Below are 13,951 nucleotides of genomic sequence, written 5' to 3'. Positions count from 1 at the left end.
ATATTGTAGACTATTTCCAAAGGATATTTAAAGAAATAAAAAGGATATACTGTAACGAAGAAGCGCCGGTTAGCCCGGCACATCTCCAGCGTATGAAATGTAAAGAAGTGCCACTCAGTCAGGCGCAACACCAGCGCTTTACGCACGGGGCCGGTTCTGACTGCTCGCAGGGATTGACTACCGCACCGAGTTCGACCTCTCACTCCTTGCGTACCCTGTCAATAAACACCTTGATATTTGGTGGAGGTGCTCAGTACGACTCCATCAACGCTGGAACTTAGCAGCTGAACCCTTCAACCATCTAGGCCCATGCCGGACGATCCTTCCCAGCTTTCTCGAACCATGCCTGCCTATCCAGGTCAACAAGCTGCAGTCACGGCACCAACTGTCATCTGTCCTGGCGTGCAGCGTCAGTGGGATCCTGCTGTTTTTGCGGGTTCCGGTGATCAGGACGTCGAGGACTGGCTCGCCTCGTACGACAGAGTCAGCGTGCACAACCACTGGGACGATACGGCAAAGCTCAACAACGTAATTTTTTACTTGAGCAACGTCACACATTTGTGGCATCGTAACCACGAATCTGACATCCCGACATGGTCGGCGTTCAAGATCAACTTCACGGAAGTCTTTGGTCGTCCTGCTGTCCGCAAACTCCAGGCCGAACAACACCTGCGCGGACGCGCCCAGCAACCAGGTGAGAATTTCACCAGCTACATTGAAGACGTCGTTAATCTGTGCAATGGAGTCGACGAAACGATGCCAGAAGCTGCAAGGTCAGGCATATCCTCAAGGGAATTGAGGACGACGCCTTTCAAATGTTGGTCACCCGAAATCCGACCACAGTGTCTGTGTCATCATTGCGCTGTGTCAGAGTTATGACGAATTTCGAAGGCAGCAAGTAGTGACACGACATCCATCCTGAGAACTCGCTGCTGTCTCAGGTCTGACGCTAGATGTTGACGAGTCTCCTCTAATGCACCAGATAGAGGAATTCGTACGAGAAGAAGTTGCTTGGCAGCTTTCCCTGGTACCTTTTACAAATGCGCAACCATACTCTCCATTGACACCGGGGTTACAGAGCACCATCAAGGAGCAAATCGCTGAGTGCCTGCCAGCTGTTGTTCACCCGCCTACCGTCGTGGCGCCCCTGACGTCGCTGCAAAGCCACCCTTCGCTTCACGTCCGCCTCTCCAAGCTGTTGCACGACTGCCCCCGATTCCCTTCTCACCACCTACACCACAGCTACCACGTCTGCCCAATTTGTTACCATTGTGGTATTCCGGGACACGTTGCCCGCTTTTGTCGAAGCCGGCCCATGAACACTTACGCCCCTCGACAGCTACAATCTCCTGTGCCGCCGGATGAAACCCCTGTTCTCAACCATGCTTGTCATTCCCCATCCCCACGCTGCTGCTCCAGCTCATCGATGAGATGCCGGCCAAGCCCTCTACGTCAGGGAAACTACATGTCCCAGTTCCCGAGGTGAGAACTGCTTCCCCTTCGATTTGCCAAAGGTCTCAAAATAACCCCTGCAACGTCATTGAGGTATATGTCGAAGGGATTCGAACATTCGCACTGGTTGATACGGGCGCAGCAATTTCGGTGTTACGTGCAGAACTTTGCCAACGAATAGGAAAAGTAACGACGTCACTTTCCGGAGTGTATTTGAGTACTGAAAGCGCACAGCCTGTCGAACCATTGGGAGCCTGCACTGCACATGTTGTCATCGAGGAGTCGCTTCGTGTCATTGAATTCGTCGTGCTGCCGTCCTGCTCCCATGATGTTATCCTAGGCTGGGATTTCCTTTCGTCAAACAATGCCATCATTGACTGTGCCCGCGCCGAGGTGGAGTTGTCTTTTCTTGCCGATGCAGCCATGGACCAAGATGCTGTGATGTCTACAAAAATGCTTGTGGTTAAAGTTACTGATATCCCTCCTCAGTCAGCCGCCGTCGTCTCCGTATCTTGCACATCAGCAGGTGACGCAACCGTGCTATTCACGCCCCGTGACTTCTTCATCTGTCGCCCTTCCCTTCCGTTGCCCTTTGCGAGTTTCTCGCTGATCCTGCCACTGTTACAACATCTAGGATGCTACGGCGGCAGGCACATCAGTTGGTTGTTCGCGACCAACTCCTCTACTGTCACAACTTTCTCCCTTAGGGTCGGTAATGGCTCCTCGTAATACCGCGTCATCTTTGGGCTGATTTATGCGCATCGTTTCACACTGATCCCCAATGTGCACACGGTGACGTGTTAAAGACATACGCCCTCCTTAGGCCCCGGTATTACTTGCCTGGCAATGTACAAGTTTGTTCGCAAGTACGTCTGCTGCTGCCTCGACTGCCAACGCCGAAAGTCCGTCCCTACTTTTACTGCCACACCTTTGCAGCCACTTCCTTGTCCGTCTCGTCCTTTTGATCGCGTCGGAATCAACCTTTATGGTCCACTTCTTTGTACCAAGGCTGGCAACCGCTGCATTATCGTTGCAGTGGATCATCTCACATGCTATGCAGAAACCGCTGCACTTCCATCTGCCACTACCCAAGACGTTGGATCATTCATACTGCGGCATTTTGTTCTTCGTCAGGGAGCCCCTCGGTAACTTCTTAGCGATTGAGGCCGCACTTTTCTATCTGAAGTCGTAACGTCGCTTCTGAAAGAGTGTCACATCATCGACAGGACCGCTAGCGCATACCATCCGCAAACAAACGAGTTGACGGAGCATTTCAACCGTACTCTTGGCGACATGCTTGCCATGTACGTCGCATCCGACCATTCCAACTGGGACGCTGTGCTTCCGTTCGTCACATTCGCCTATAATACTGCCACTCAAGCCATCACTGGTTTTTCTCCGTTTTTCTTACTGTACGGCCGTGAGCCTTCCCGCACCATCGATGCCATTCTACCCTACCAGCCTGATTAATCAGAATGTGTTCCTGTCTCTCAAGCTGTGCAGCATGCTGAAAAATGCAGACAACTCACCAGCTGTCTTGCCACTGCAGATCAGACACACCAGAAGCTTCGTCGCGGTGGCTCGGAACCCCCAAGCTTCCCTTCTGATTCATTGGTCTGGCTGTGGGTTCCACCTTTAGCTTCCGGCCTTTCTTCTAAGCTGCTCCCACGATATCATGGACCTTACCGCATTATTGCACAAACTTCCCCCGTGAACTATGTGGGGTTCTCCTCCGCGCTCTTGGGACAAAGAAACGACAACACAGTAGTGCAAACAATCACAAGGGCATTTATTGCACCTTTCATAGATCAATGCCCGCTAGCCGAGTTGCTATCTGTGGTATCCTGTGTTAACTTCTGGTTTCGGTTTTGGGTCTTTACGTCAGGGTACCACTCAGCGCCAAACGCTGTAAGTTGCCTCCGCAGAAATAAACATTCATTCTTTGTCTGGTCCCCGACTGAAGCAGTCCGGCTCCTTCTTGCGGCGCTGCGCGCCCCGGCCGTTTAACGCCGCCTGTAACGCCGCCGACAGGCGGCGTTAGCAGCGCAACACTCGCGCCCTCTCTCGTACTGCGCCTCAACCACTCCGAACGCCGCGGGCGCCAGGCCACGCGGCGAAGCCGGATTACAGGAGACGCGCCGTGCGGGAAAACAACATATCAGGGGACGCGTGAGAGTCGCGCATCCCCACAACTATGTCATCGAACCTGTGTTGCCGTCTTCTGATCAACGCTATCGTGGTTGTGAAACTGTTCACGTAGATCGGCTCAAGCCCTTCTACAATCCCTCTATGCTACCTTACGCTTAGATCGCCAGAATGGCGCCTATTTTGCCAGGGCACAAATGTAACGAAGAAGAAGCGCTGGTTAGCCCGGCGCATCTCCACCGTATGAAATGTAAAGAAGTGCCGGTCAGTTAGGCGCATCACCAGCGCTTTATGCACGGCGCCGGTTCTGACTGCTCGCAGGGTTTGACTACCGCACCGAGTTCGACCTCTCACTCCTTGCGTACCCTGTCAATAAACACCTTGACAATACGGAATATCAGGAATGTCTAGTATGTTATACAAGCACAACTCAAAATTTAATGCATAGGTGTTTGTGTGAGAAATGTGATAAGAAATAAATCAGCTATCCATTAAAAAGAAAAATTTTCTTTTTTAAAGCGAGATAATGAAGTGGTTTGTCTGATGTGAGTTGGCAGGCAATTCCATAATGATATGCTAAAAAAAGTAGATTGTTTGTCTGCCGTAGTTAATTCGAATTAAAGGTAAAAGCAAATTACTATCGAAAGCAAACTTAGTTGTATTATCGTTAACAAGTTTGAATCTGCTCAATATGTTACGTGGCAAGAAGTTGCGAAAACATTAAGGTTACAAGTAATCTTTATTGGGAAAATCCTATAGCATATAAAAAAATGGCCAAGTGAAAATTAGGAAGGTATCTCGATTGCAACTGCACGGCAAACATAAGGATTAAATTCACAGAACTGTGCACATGCTAGCAAAATAGCCAAGTTATTTATGACCGAGATTCATCGCCGCTTGAAAAACACACTTGTTGGCTTCCCTTCTGACAAGAAAGGCTTTAATTACATCACACGGCAGCTGCTGACTATGACTGGACAAAACAGCCATGTCACAAAAAAATGGGCCAGTGCACACCCGCACATTTGGCAGTGTGCAGAAAGATGGAAAGGGTTTGAGGCAGAGAATGAATGGCCGTGCTCTTGCAAACTGATGTTCACGCATCTTTTGCTTTGGCTAATGTCTGTTTTTCCATGTGTTAGTGGCAATCGATAAGTGCCAGATCGCCCATTTTTCCATTCTGATGCCCAATAGCTGCGGCCCCCTTGGCTATCTTCTCACCGTGGGTGAGTGCAATTATTTAGTCAACAAACAAAACCAAACAAGATGGTGGTGCCAGCCGTGAGAGAACACTGCTGACACCCATCCAGTGAGTTCGGGGCTGGCGTCTGCCGTTTTCTCTGTGCATGCACAGGGCATTTGCAGAGCAGCTTCAAGGAACCTGTTGTGTACATGTGTTTTTTTATCCCTGTCAGTTGTTTCTGGATGACTATCACATAGTTGCATCTCATTATAATGAAGTCAGACCTGCCACAAAACTACCATTGTTATAGCCGGTATTCATTATAAGCATATATTTGTTACACACTAATATTGGTGAAAAACAGTTTATGTTTAGTTTGTTGTATTCTACAGTTTGCTATATCAAAATATGACTGCAATATCCCACCAGAAGCCACATTTCTGGTGGGGCTCCAAGAGTACGGTTTATTTGGTGCCCCATGGCAAGATTTAAGCCAGTGATGCGTATTTGCTCTACACGTGTATTGACAGTGGTTCATTATAGGGGGGCTATTTGTTTTCCTTGTTTTTATTCATTTAGGTTATTGATAACATGTGTAGGTATGAGGGACGTTCCGAAAGTAAGTTTTGGCGTTTATTTTCGCAGGGAAACCTTATTGCCAAAAAAAAATACACCGTGGCATCATGAACTATACACCTTGCACTATTTTTTCACGTAGTTGCCACCGACATTGAGACATTTGTTGTAGCATACAATCAGTTTGGAGAAACCACTCCGGTACAACTTGATGCCCTGCGATGCAAATCCTGAGACATGACCTCTTCACCATACGTGATCTGCAGGCATTCGTGGATGATAGACACAGTAGTCCCACCTGCCCATTCATACAGGATAACAGCATGCACTTCCATAGGCGACCACGTTGTCAGCACCCGTCTGTCTGCCATTGTGTTTTATACTCGAATAACCTTCGGTGCGCTGGGCTGCTGCTACTCTCTCTTCTTTGGTACTCTGCGCATGCATCATTCCTCTGCTTACGCTCCATCCATCGTTGAACCAGCGATGGGCGGGGATCCTTATGGCAATTGTTTGTTTAGCCTGGTGTGCCATCTTTTCTTTAAAAAAGAATGACGATACTTCCTTTTAGAACGTCCCTCATATATATCTTAATATGTTTTCAATAAAGTGTCTGTTGCGAGTCAGTGCTCGTCCTTGTGTTTCTTCTGTCTGTCCATGTTCAAATTGGGCTGCTTTTCACAATGAACAGTACAGACTGACAGGATGTACGCTAACTACCAACAGAACTTTATTTGCTGTAAACATTCACTTTTAAGTGGAGGCTACCATCACGCAATTACTTGAGAAGGAATGGCTGTTTTTGGATGACCGTCTTGATTCACGTTCATTGCATCACTTGCAGTGCTGCATGGCAATTATTCAGCTATGCCATTTTTGCATGTGTTGGTTTTTCTTTGTGATCTATTGATTCTTATAGTTTTGCATCACTTATAATTATCGTTTTGCATCACTTAATCACTTTCTAATGAACGAACAGTTAGGTCAAAGCAAGATTCAGTTTAATATTTCTATGCCAAGTATTATAAGGGGAAATATTTGGCACAAACACAACCTACAATAAAAAGAGACAAGCACTGGCTTGTCTCGTGTCTTCTTTGTGGTTTCTGTTTGCGCTGAATCTTTCACCTTAATATACGATGTACCAACTAACCCCAACCAAAGTTTTATTCAAGTGCCAAGTATGTTGTGCTAATTCTAAGTGTGGTGCCTCGTAGGGGAACAACCGAACCGTCTCCATGGGAAGCTGTGGTCCAGAGCTTTGCCGACTCTACAGACAAGCAGCAGCCACTCCCAAGCTCCCTGAGTGCCTACGAGAGACGCATGGTCCATGAGGTGGGCACAATTCTGCATTGTTGGTGTTGCGATGAGAATAAGTAGAACCGAGGGGCTTAGTTTTTGATGTTAGCCACAACTACATCAAGCCAGGGAAAGCATAGGGGATGCTAATTGTTCTTTAAATTAAATGTAGAAATAAAAAGAAAAATGCAAATGAAATACAATTTGCCACAGAACTCAAATCTGGTTTGTGGGTTATCGTTGCTAAGCATTTCTCTTATTATTGGCTTTACAATACTCCTTTGTTCCTTCAGAAACCATACATGCAATTTTCTCGAGTTTATATTGTTTCTTTTTTTTTGCTTTTGTTTTGTCTCGCATGGTTTTGGGTGCTGCATCTATGCATCAGCCCCATCTTTTATGTGCCTTGCCTGCTGGTATGCGGTATGGTTGTCTGGAGTCACCAAGTCACCTGGAATGACTAATGCTTGTGGGGCAAGCGTGCATTTCAAATGTGCATAGGCAGTCTTTGAAAGAGTGTGCATTCTTTGCAAATGTGTACCAGGTCTGTGAATTCATTAAAAACTGTCAGATGAAGTAATCAATACCCAGTCCCCTCATGGTGCCACTACTGCCTTCAGTGGCATCAACACTACCGCCCATTTTAACGCGACAGCGTTAAGGAGCTCGTGTCGCAGAAAAGCCGGTGTCGGCGGCGTTGGCCGTGAGCGAAAAATCCCGGAAGGCAATTCATAAATAAAAAACAAATTGCAAGATGGGCTGGGTGGGAATCGAACCAGGGTCTCCAGAGTGTGAGATGGAGACGCTACCACTCAGCCACGAGTTCGATGGTTCAAAGTGGGACAAGAGCACCTCTAGTGAATGTGGTGTTGCCTTAGAAACGTGCCGTAGTAAGTTATACTGCGGTGTATGCCGGTAATTATGAGCATGTAAATTACAGAAGTCGCAGTTTAACGAGTAGCGAAGTACATTTCAGCTACATTTCTTCTGCCCTTGGTGCACACACAGAGCCATCTTCTAACAAACACAGAAGGCCCCCTCCTCGCAATGTACGGCGCTGCCCCGACAGGTGGCATGCCACTCGCCCGCTTCTCCCCTTCGTCTCGTTTGAGCGCATTGGGGCCGTGCAGGGACCGGTACGAGGATGCCGGAATACCCTTGCGTTTAATAAGTTTGTGTGACTCAAGAACATGCCGAGCGAATGAGTGGGCAGTGCGAACGGGGTGCGATAACACTATCGTGTTCCACTCTTGAAGGCGAAGCTTAAGCGTCCTCCAATTTTTAAATTTTTCTTTGTGCTGAAGGTCACTTTTACCACATGCAATCATCCCTAATTTCTCAAAAGCCTGTGTGCCTTGAACCCGTCAGTGTTTCATTGCATATTAGCCCTTTTCCTTGTTTTTCAACTGACATGTCTTGGTGTGACCTAGTGAGAAGGGCACCGTGAACAACACTGTACAAAAATCGCCCTCTCGTTTTAGTTTACTTTTCCTGCCATAGGCTCTAAATATGTTAGTTGCCTTTTGTTCATAGTGGTACTGCCTGAAACTTGGTGTTAAGGTTCAAGAAAAATCGGGTGTGATAACAACAAGTCGGACAGTGTGCAGCCAGAAATTTCAAGTACTGTCGACTTCCATTAATTTGACCCTGACGAGACTGGCGAAATTGATTGATTTATCTGGCGGATCGAATTAAACAAGATGCGGAAGAAACATCAAACACACTGTCGATTCATTTGGCAATATTTGCCCAATTCTAGCATGCACCCAAATCAAACGCAAGCCCACTCTCTACGTGTCAAAATTGGTAAACTAATGCAGAAACGGCATCATAGCTCCTAAACAAAGTAGAAATCTGATGCGCACTCGAATTTTTAGCAAGAGACATTGGAAAACCGGCAGCCATTGTGCAACAAAGTCAGCTTTGCCACACAATTTTTTTAAAGCCAGTTTTATCGCAGTAAACTCGTATTAAAAATGGCAAATCTATTCTGCAGAAGCCCTTAAGGTGGAGGAAAGCACGTCCAAGGAAAAAATTGGCATTCACCCAGATTGTTACACGAAGCTACAAAGGAAACCCATGTAGGTTTTCCAGAAAGAAAGCCTGGCAATTGAGGGAAAATTTGTACTGGTCCAGGACTTGAACCTGGAACCAACACCTTACTAGGGCGGTCGCCCTACCATCTCAGCTAACGAGGAGCCCAGACGATCGCAGAGCGAGAGAGAATTAATCGACAACACGAGGCACTGGGTCAAGTATGGAATTTTCTTCAACTATGAGGCTTTCTTTCTGAGAAACCTGTATGGGTTTCCTTTGTAGCTTCATGCTACAATTCAAGTGGATGCCAATTTTTCCTTTTCAAACTCGTATTAAAGGGACACTGAACCACCACTTTTTATCGAAGTGGAGAAAAGCATTTGAAGGGAAAGTAGGCTATTTCAGAAATACTTTGCTGCAAAAAGTACTTCAATGCATTCAGAAGAAGCGAAGTTATTGGCAATCAAACACAGCCACCAAGGGGCTCCTGCTCCTTCTTCGATGCCTTGCACTGCGAAGACTGCAGCGCAGTGGAGCACACACACAACGCTCTGCCTTCTAGATGTCACCGTGACGTGCATTTCAAATTTAATTTTGGATGGTAACGTAGGTGCCACGACTTCCGCCTTTGGTGCCTACGATGCACTAAACGTAAGCCAAATGCAGTTGTCTTCAGCTGAGCCGCAGTGAGCTTAGCCAGTGGGCTCATGGCGGCACCCCGCGGTGGGACCCCACGGCGGCAGCCACGGTATCTACGCTACGTAGCCGACCACAGCTACTAATAGCAGCCGCGTGTGGGAATGCGTGTTATTACGAAATAAGGTGTCCATTAATGGTTACGAACTGGATTCCAAAGGAAGGGAAGTGTAGCAGGGGGCGGCAGAAAGTTAGGTGGGCGGATGAGATTAAGAAGTTTGCAGGGACGACATGGCCGCAATTAGTACATGACCGGGGTTGTTGGAGAAGTATGGGAGAGGCATTTGCCCTGCAGTTGGTGTAACCAGGCTGATGATGATGATGATGAATAAAGTGTCCAGAAGAGAATGAGGAGCAGGCTTCTGTTGAAAAGAAAGCATTTGAAAGAAAGGTGACTTCGCGCTCTGCTTGTGAGCTCCACGCACCGCATATGACAGCAAAACTTGGCTGAGATTCACAGCAGCGTATGCTACCCACAGATTATGTTATTTCACCAAGCCCACGGGGTGGTTCAGGACGCCTTTAAGTGGCAAAGCATGCAAATGTTACGAAGGCGGTTCTGGTTGAGTGTCCGACTGCACCGCGCAGGCAATTTTTGGCCCAATATATATTTAAAAAAAAAAAAGGTGCGCATTGTAATCAGGCAAATACCACAATCAAACATATTGAGTTACGGTTATTGTTTGAAAGTCTTTCTAGGCCAGGCCAAAAATAGGTGCTTTCGACGAGAGATGATGTGGGCTCAATGCATTGACTGTCCCCTAACTCCACCAAAACAGACACTGCCACTAAAGGGGTCATCACTATCGGGGTCACCATTGGGGTCAGGCACGTGGGTGCTATCTGGTCAAGTTCGAATTATCCGGCTAAGGCCAATGTTAGGATCAAAATAACAAAAGTTTGAGCCCATAAAGAAGCATGGGTGCTTGCCGGGACCTTTGGCCAGGATCGAATTAACCGAAAGATTGAATTAGCTGGAGTTGAATTAACAGAGGTCGATTGTACCGAATAGGTGAATTGCAAGCTGATAACAGCACAAACTGCCTTGTAAATTGCTTTCAAAGATCATCTGCTCACCATATAAAAGGCCTTCAATTGCATCACAAGAAAGCATATTTACCGTGCATGAGAGGGGTCAAAAGATGAAATGGAGACTGCTACTTCACGGCACCCCAGCTTTGTGGTAATCTGAGTTGAAATCTATTTGAGCTACGTCCTGAAATTTCAAGCAAGTGTTACAGTTATCTTATCGAATTGATTATGCGCAACCAACGAGATCACAAAAGGAAGGAATACACAGGAATACACGTTGCCAACTTGCAGCTCATTTTGACATGAAACATCTTTCAGCTCGGTCAGCAAGCATAGGAAGTTGCTTGTTAAAATCACATGTAGCCAAAAGCATGTTATAACATTACTGCTTAAATATTTGCAACCCCACTATCCACGCACCTTGCTTTGGTATCGTAATGTAGAGGAAAGAAGACATTACTCCATCATGCATGCATCGCATGCACACATGCGTGCGCCAAACATGATGTAATCGGAGCTCAATTTAGCCTCTTGCTTGCATTCATAGAGGCATAGCTCGGCAGTATCCTTGTACATACGAGCGGCAGTGGTAGCATGTGAGAGGGCTCACTTAGCCATAGTAGGTGCAATCTGTCAAACTCAAACCTGTGCTTATTAGGAGTTACAAGGCCTACAAGTGCACAATATTTTGAAAAAATTTCACACTTGCTTGGTTGTAGCGCACCCATGTTAGAAGTGGGTGCGGGGTCCAGAACAGGGTCCAGAAGTGGCGCGAAGAGACTTAGGGCAGCAAGGCCGAGGGATGCCAGTTTGTGCCCACCACCTTTTACTGTTGCTGGCACAAAGTGAATGGGGAGCCAGCACAATTGCAAGATTAGACCATAGGATCCCCACAAGCTGTATATATAAGTTTAGCATGTAAGCTATCTAATGCATGAATAAGTGCAACTTGTGTATTTGGTTAGACGATAGTGTGAGTATTAAATTGCTCGCGGACGACTGCTTACATTACAAAGAGATTAAAGACTCCAATGATCAAGTGATCCTGAGTAAAAGTCTTACTGCGATTTCTGACTGGTGCGACACCTGGGAAATGAAACTTAATGAAGAAAAAACGGTTTTTGTGCGCATTACCAACAAAAAACACCCTCTAGCATATCAATACACTATTAATCAATCCGCGGTCTCTGAAACAGACTCCTTTAAATATTTGGGTGTAACCATCAACAATCGTCTAACCTGGTCGCAACACATTGATAATGTTTGTGCGTCTGCTCGACGTAAACTCAGCCTACTGAGACACAAGCTGAAACATTCTCCTCCGTTCGTGAAACAATTGGCATTCAACAAACTCGTAAGGTCGCGATTAGAATATGCTTGCGTCGTTTGGGACCCATTCACAAAAAAAAAAAAAATTAAGAAACTGGAAAACACAAACAGGCTTGCTGTCCGCTACATATATAATTGTTATGGACGTTATGACTCCCCCTGTCAATTGATTAATGAAAATAATATTGCCACCCTAGAATCCCGAAGAAAGGTAGCACTCTTCTAACATTGCTTTTCCGCCTTTGGAAAAAGGAACTACAACTTGGTCATTCACCCTGTCTCCAGCCGCTACCAGAAATTATCACCCCGACAAGATAACCCCTATTTTCGCGAGTACAAATTGCTATAAATATTCCTTCTTTCCTAGAACAATAAATGATTGGAACTCTCTGCCAGCCGATGTATTCCTGTCCAATAACATATTACGTGCCATTGAAAAACTGCACTTCAAATAAACGTGTGACTGCGTGTGTACTTTCATGCGTGTTAGCATGAAAAAAAAAAATACTGTCTAAACTGGCACTGTAAATATTTCTCTCCTTTCAATTCAATCCCTTGCATTGTATGCTTGTAGAATGTGTTTTTTATGTATTTATATCATCCTTCAATGTACCTCATATCATTCAATGTATTTCATATTCCATATGCGTTTCTTTTCTTTGAACGTATTTGATTGCATTACTGCATGAACGAATTCCCTCCTGCCTGGGTCACAAGTTGGCCTGCAGTATTCTGTAAATAAAAAGAATAATAAATAATGTTATCTCTTTACCCTAGTTCCCATACATCCTCTACAGCATGCACAAGATGTTCCACATACCCCACTGCAGCTGCATCCTTAGTACAGCCTACTCAATTTCTTATTTTGTATTTTTATTCCTTCATGATCCCCCTATTTATTGGGGTTGCCTTGAAATAGAAAATGAGTTGTAAGTCGGTGCTTCTGTGCTCTCATTGATTGCACATGCAGAATTCTACAAATGAATAAATTTGTAGCAACCCATCCAACTTTCCATTCTAATCTGTGTTGCAAGTTTTGAAGCCCTAGTCATTCTACCAGTTTAGAGATGCTAATATCCCCGAGACAAGCAGCTGTCATCGAACAGATTTCGATATGTCCCCATTGCTTGCTTTGTAAAAGAGCCAACTCTTGAAGCCAGCAGTTAAAACTTGAACTTGGCAACTCACATTTCTGTTTCAGGTTGCTGAAAAACTCGGCCTAATCCACGTCAGTGAGGGCAATGGCGACAAACGGCACATTGTGCTAAGAAAGTGTGCTCCACAGGGAGTGGCATCTGGCACACCTTGTCCTCAAGATGAGAGGAACAAGTCTGGCAGGGCAGTTCTAGAAGGTGACACGGACCTGACGGGAGTCGCCACCTTGAAACCCACGACCATAATAGCAGAAGGGTCATATGGTGCAAGTTCAGCAGCCGACAAGCCTACCACATCGCCGTGTCCGAAAGTGCAGCAGACCAAAATGCAGCAGCAGAAAAAGAAGAAACAACCAGCAAAGCCTCCTGCGGGTGGCGCCAAGGAAGAAGAAGACTTTGACGAGCTCATTGCAAATGTGATGACATCGGACAGGGTGTGTGCTTTCGTGAAATGCAGTGAAAAGCTACACACTGCACTCGCAGGCATAGGCGGACCGTGCCCGTTTTGCAGACGTGGTTTCTGTTTCAAGCACGCCTTGCCGGAAGTGCATGGCTGCGGCGAAGAAGCTTGCAAACAGGCTCGAATAGCTTGGCATCGCTCAAAGGGTGGGACTGTGGCACCTAGCCATGTCAAGCCAGAGAAGAGGGCACAAGTACAAAAGGCGCTAGATAAGCGGCTTACACAGATGGCAGAGTCTAGGAAACGACAGACAAAAAAGTAATGCGTGTTTGGAAGGGGATGTCCATCTTTTTTTTGTGTGTGTGTATATGTGCAGTGTTTACTCAAGGTAGTGTAATAAAGTGGTGCCCGCATGGCTCATATATCATGTGGTAACTCCTGCAGCACTCACTCACTCTTGTGGTTAGTCACACCAATGTGCTTATTCCATCTGCAGCAGTTCTTTGTAAACAGGTGATGTTATTGCTAGTGATGTGGCCAGCTCATTACGTGATTCAAGATGCACAGTGAGATTTGCACAATAATGTATGCAAAGGTTATTACAGTGCATAAGCCAAGGTGCTGTGTGCCTTGAAGGAGTTCCTTGTT

General features: G+C 46.2%; 1 protein-coding gene across 2 annotated transcripts in view; it reads left to right on the top strand.

The window, feature by feature from the left end:
- Nucleotides 1–13,738, top strand: part of LOC126517907 (DNA-binding protein SMUBP-2-like) — a 104,800-nt gene extending 91,062 nt beyond the window's left edge. For both annotated transcript variants that reach the window (XM_072285379.1, XM_050167730.3), the window contains 2 exons: nt 6,574–6,691; nt 12,951–13,738. In XM_072285379.1, coding sequence (XP_072141480.1) covers nt 6,574–6,691; nt 12,951–13,625 — 793 coding nt within the window. In that variant the 3' untranslated portion in view covers nt 13,626–13,738. The remainder of the gene's footprint in view (nt 1–6,573; nt 6,692–12,950) is intronic.
- Nucleotides 13,739–13,951: the final 213 nt, after the last annotated feature.

The sequence above is a fragment of the Dermacentor andersoni genome, chromosome 11 (genome assembly GCF_023375885.2).
Source record: "Dermacentor andersoni chromosome 11, qqDerAnde1_hic_scaffold, whole genome shotgun sequence".
Taxonomy (NCBI): Eukaryota; Metazoa; Arthropoda; class Arachnida; order Ixodida; family Ixodidae; genus Dermacentor; species Dermacentor andersoni.
This window is presented reverse-complemented; position numbering and strand designations above follow the sequence as displayed.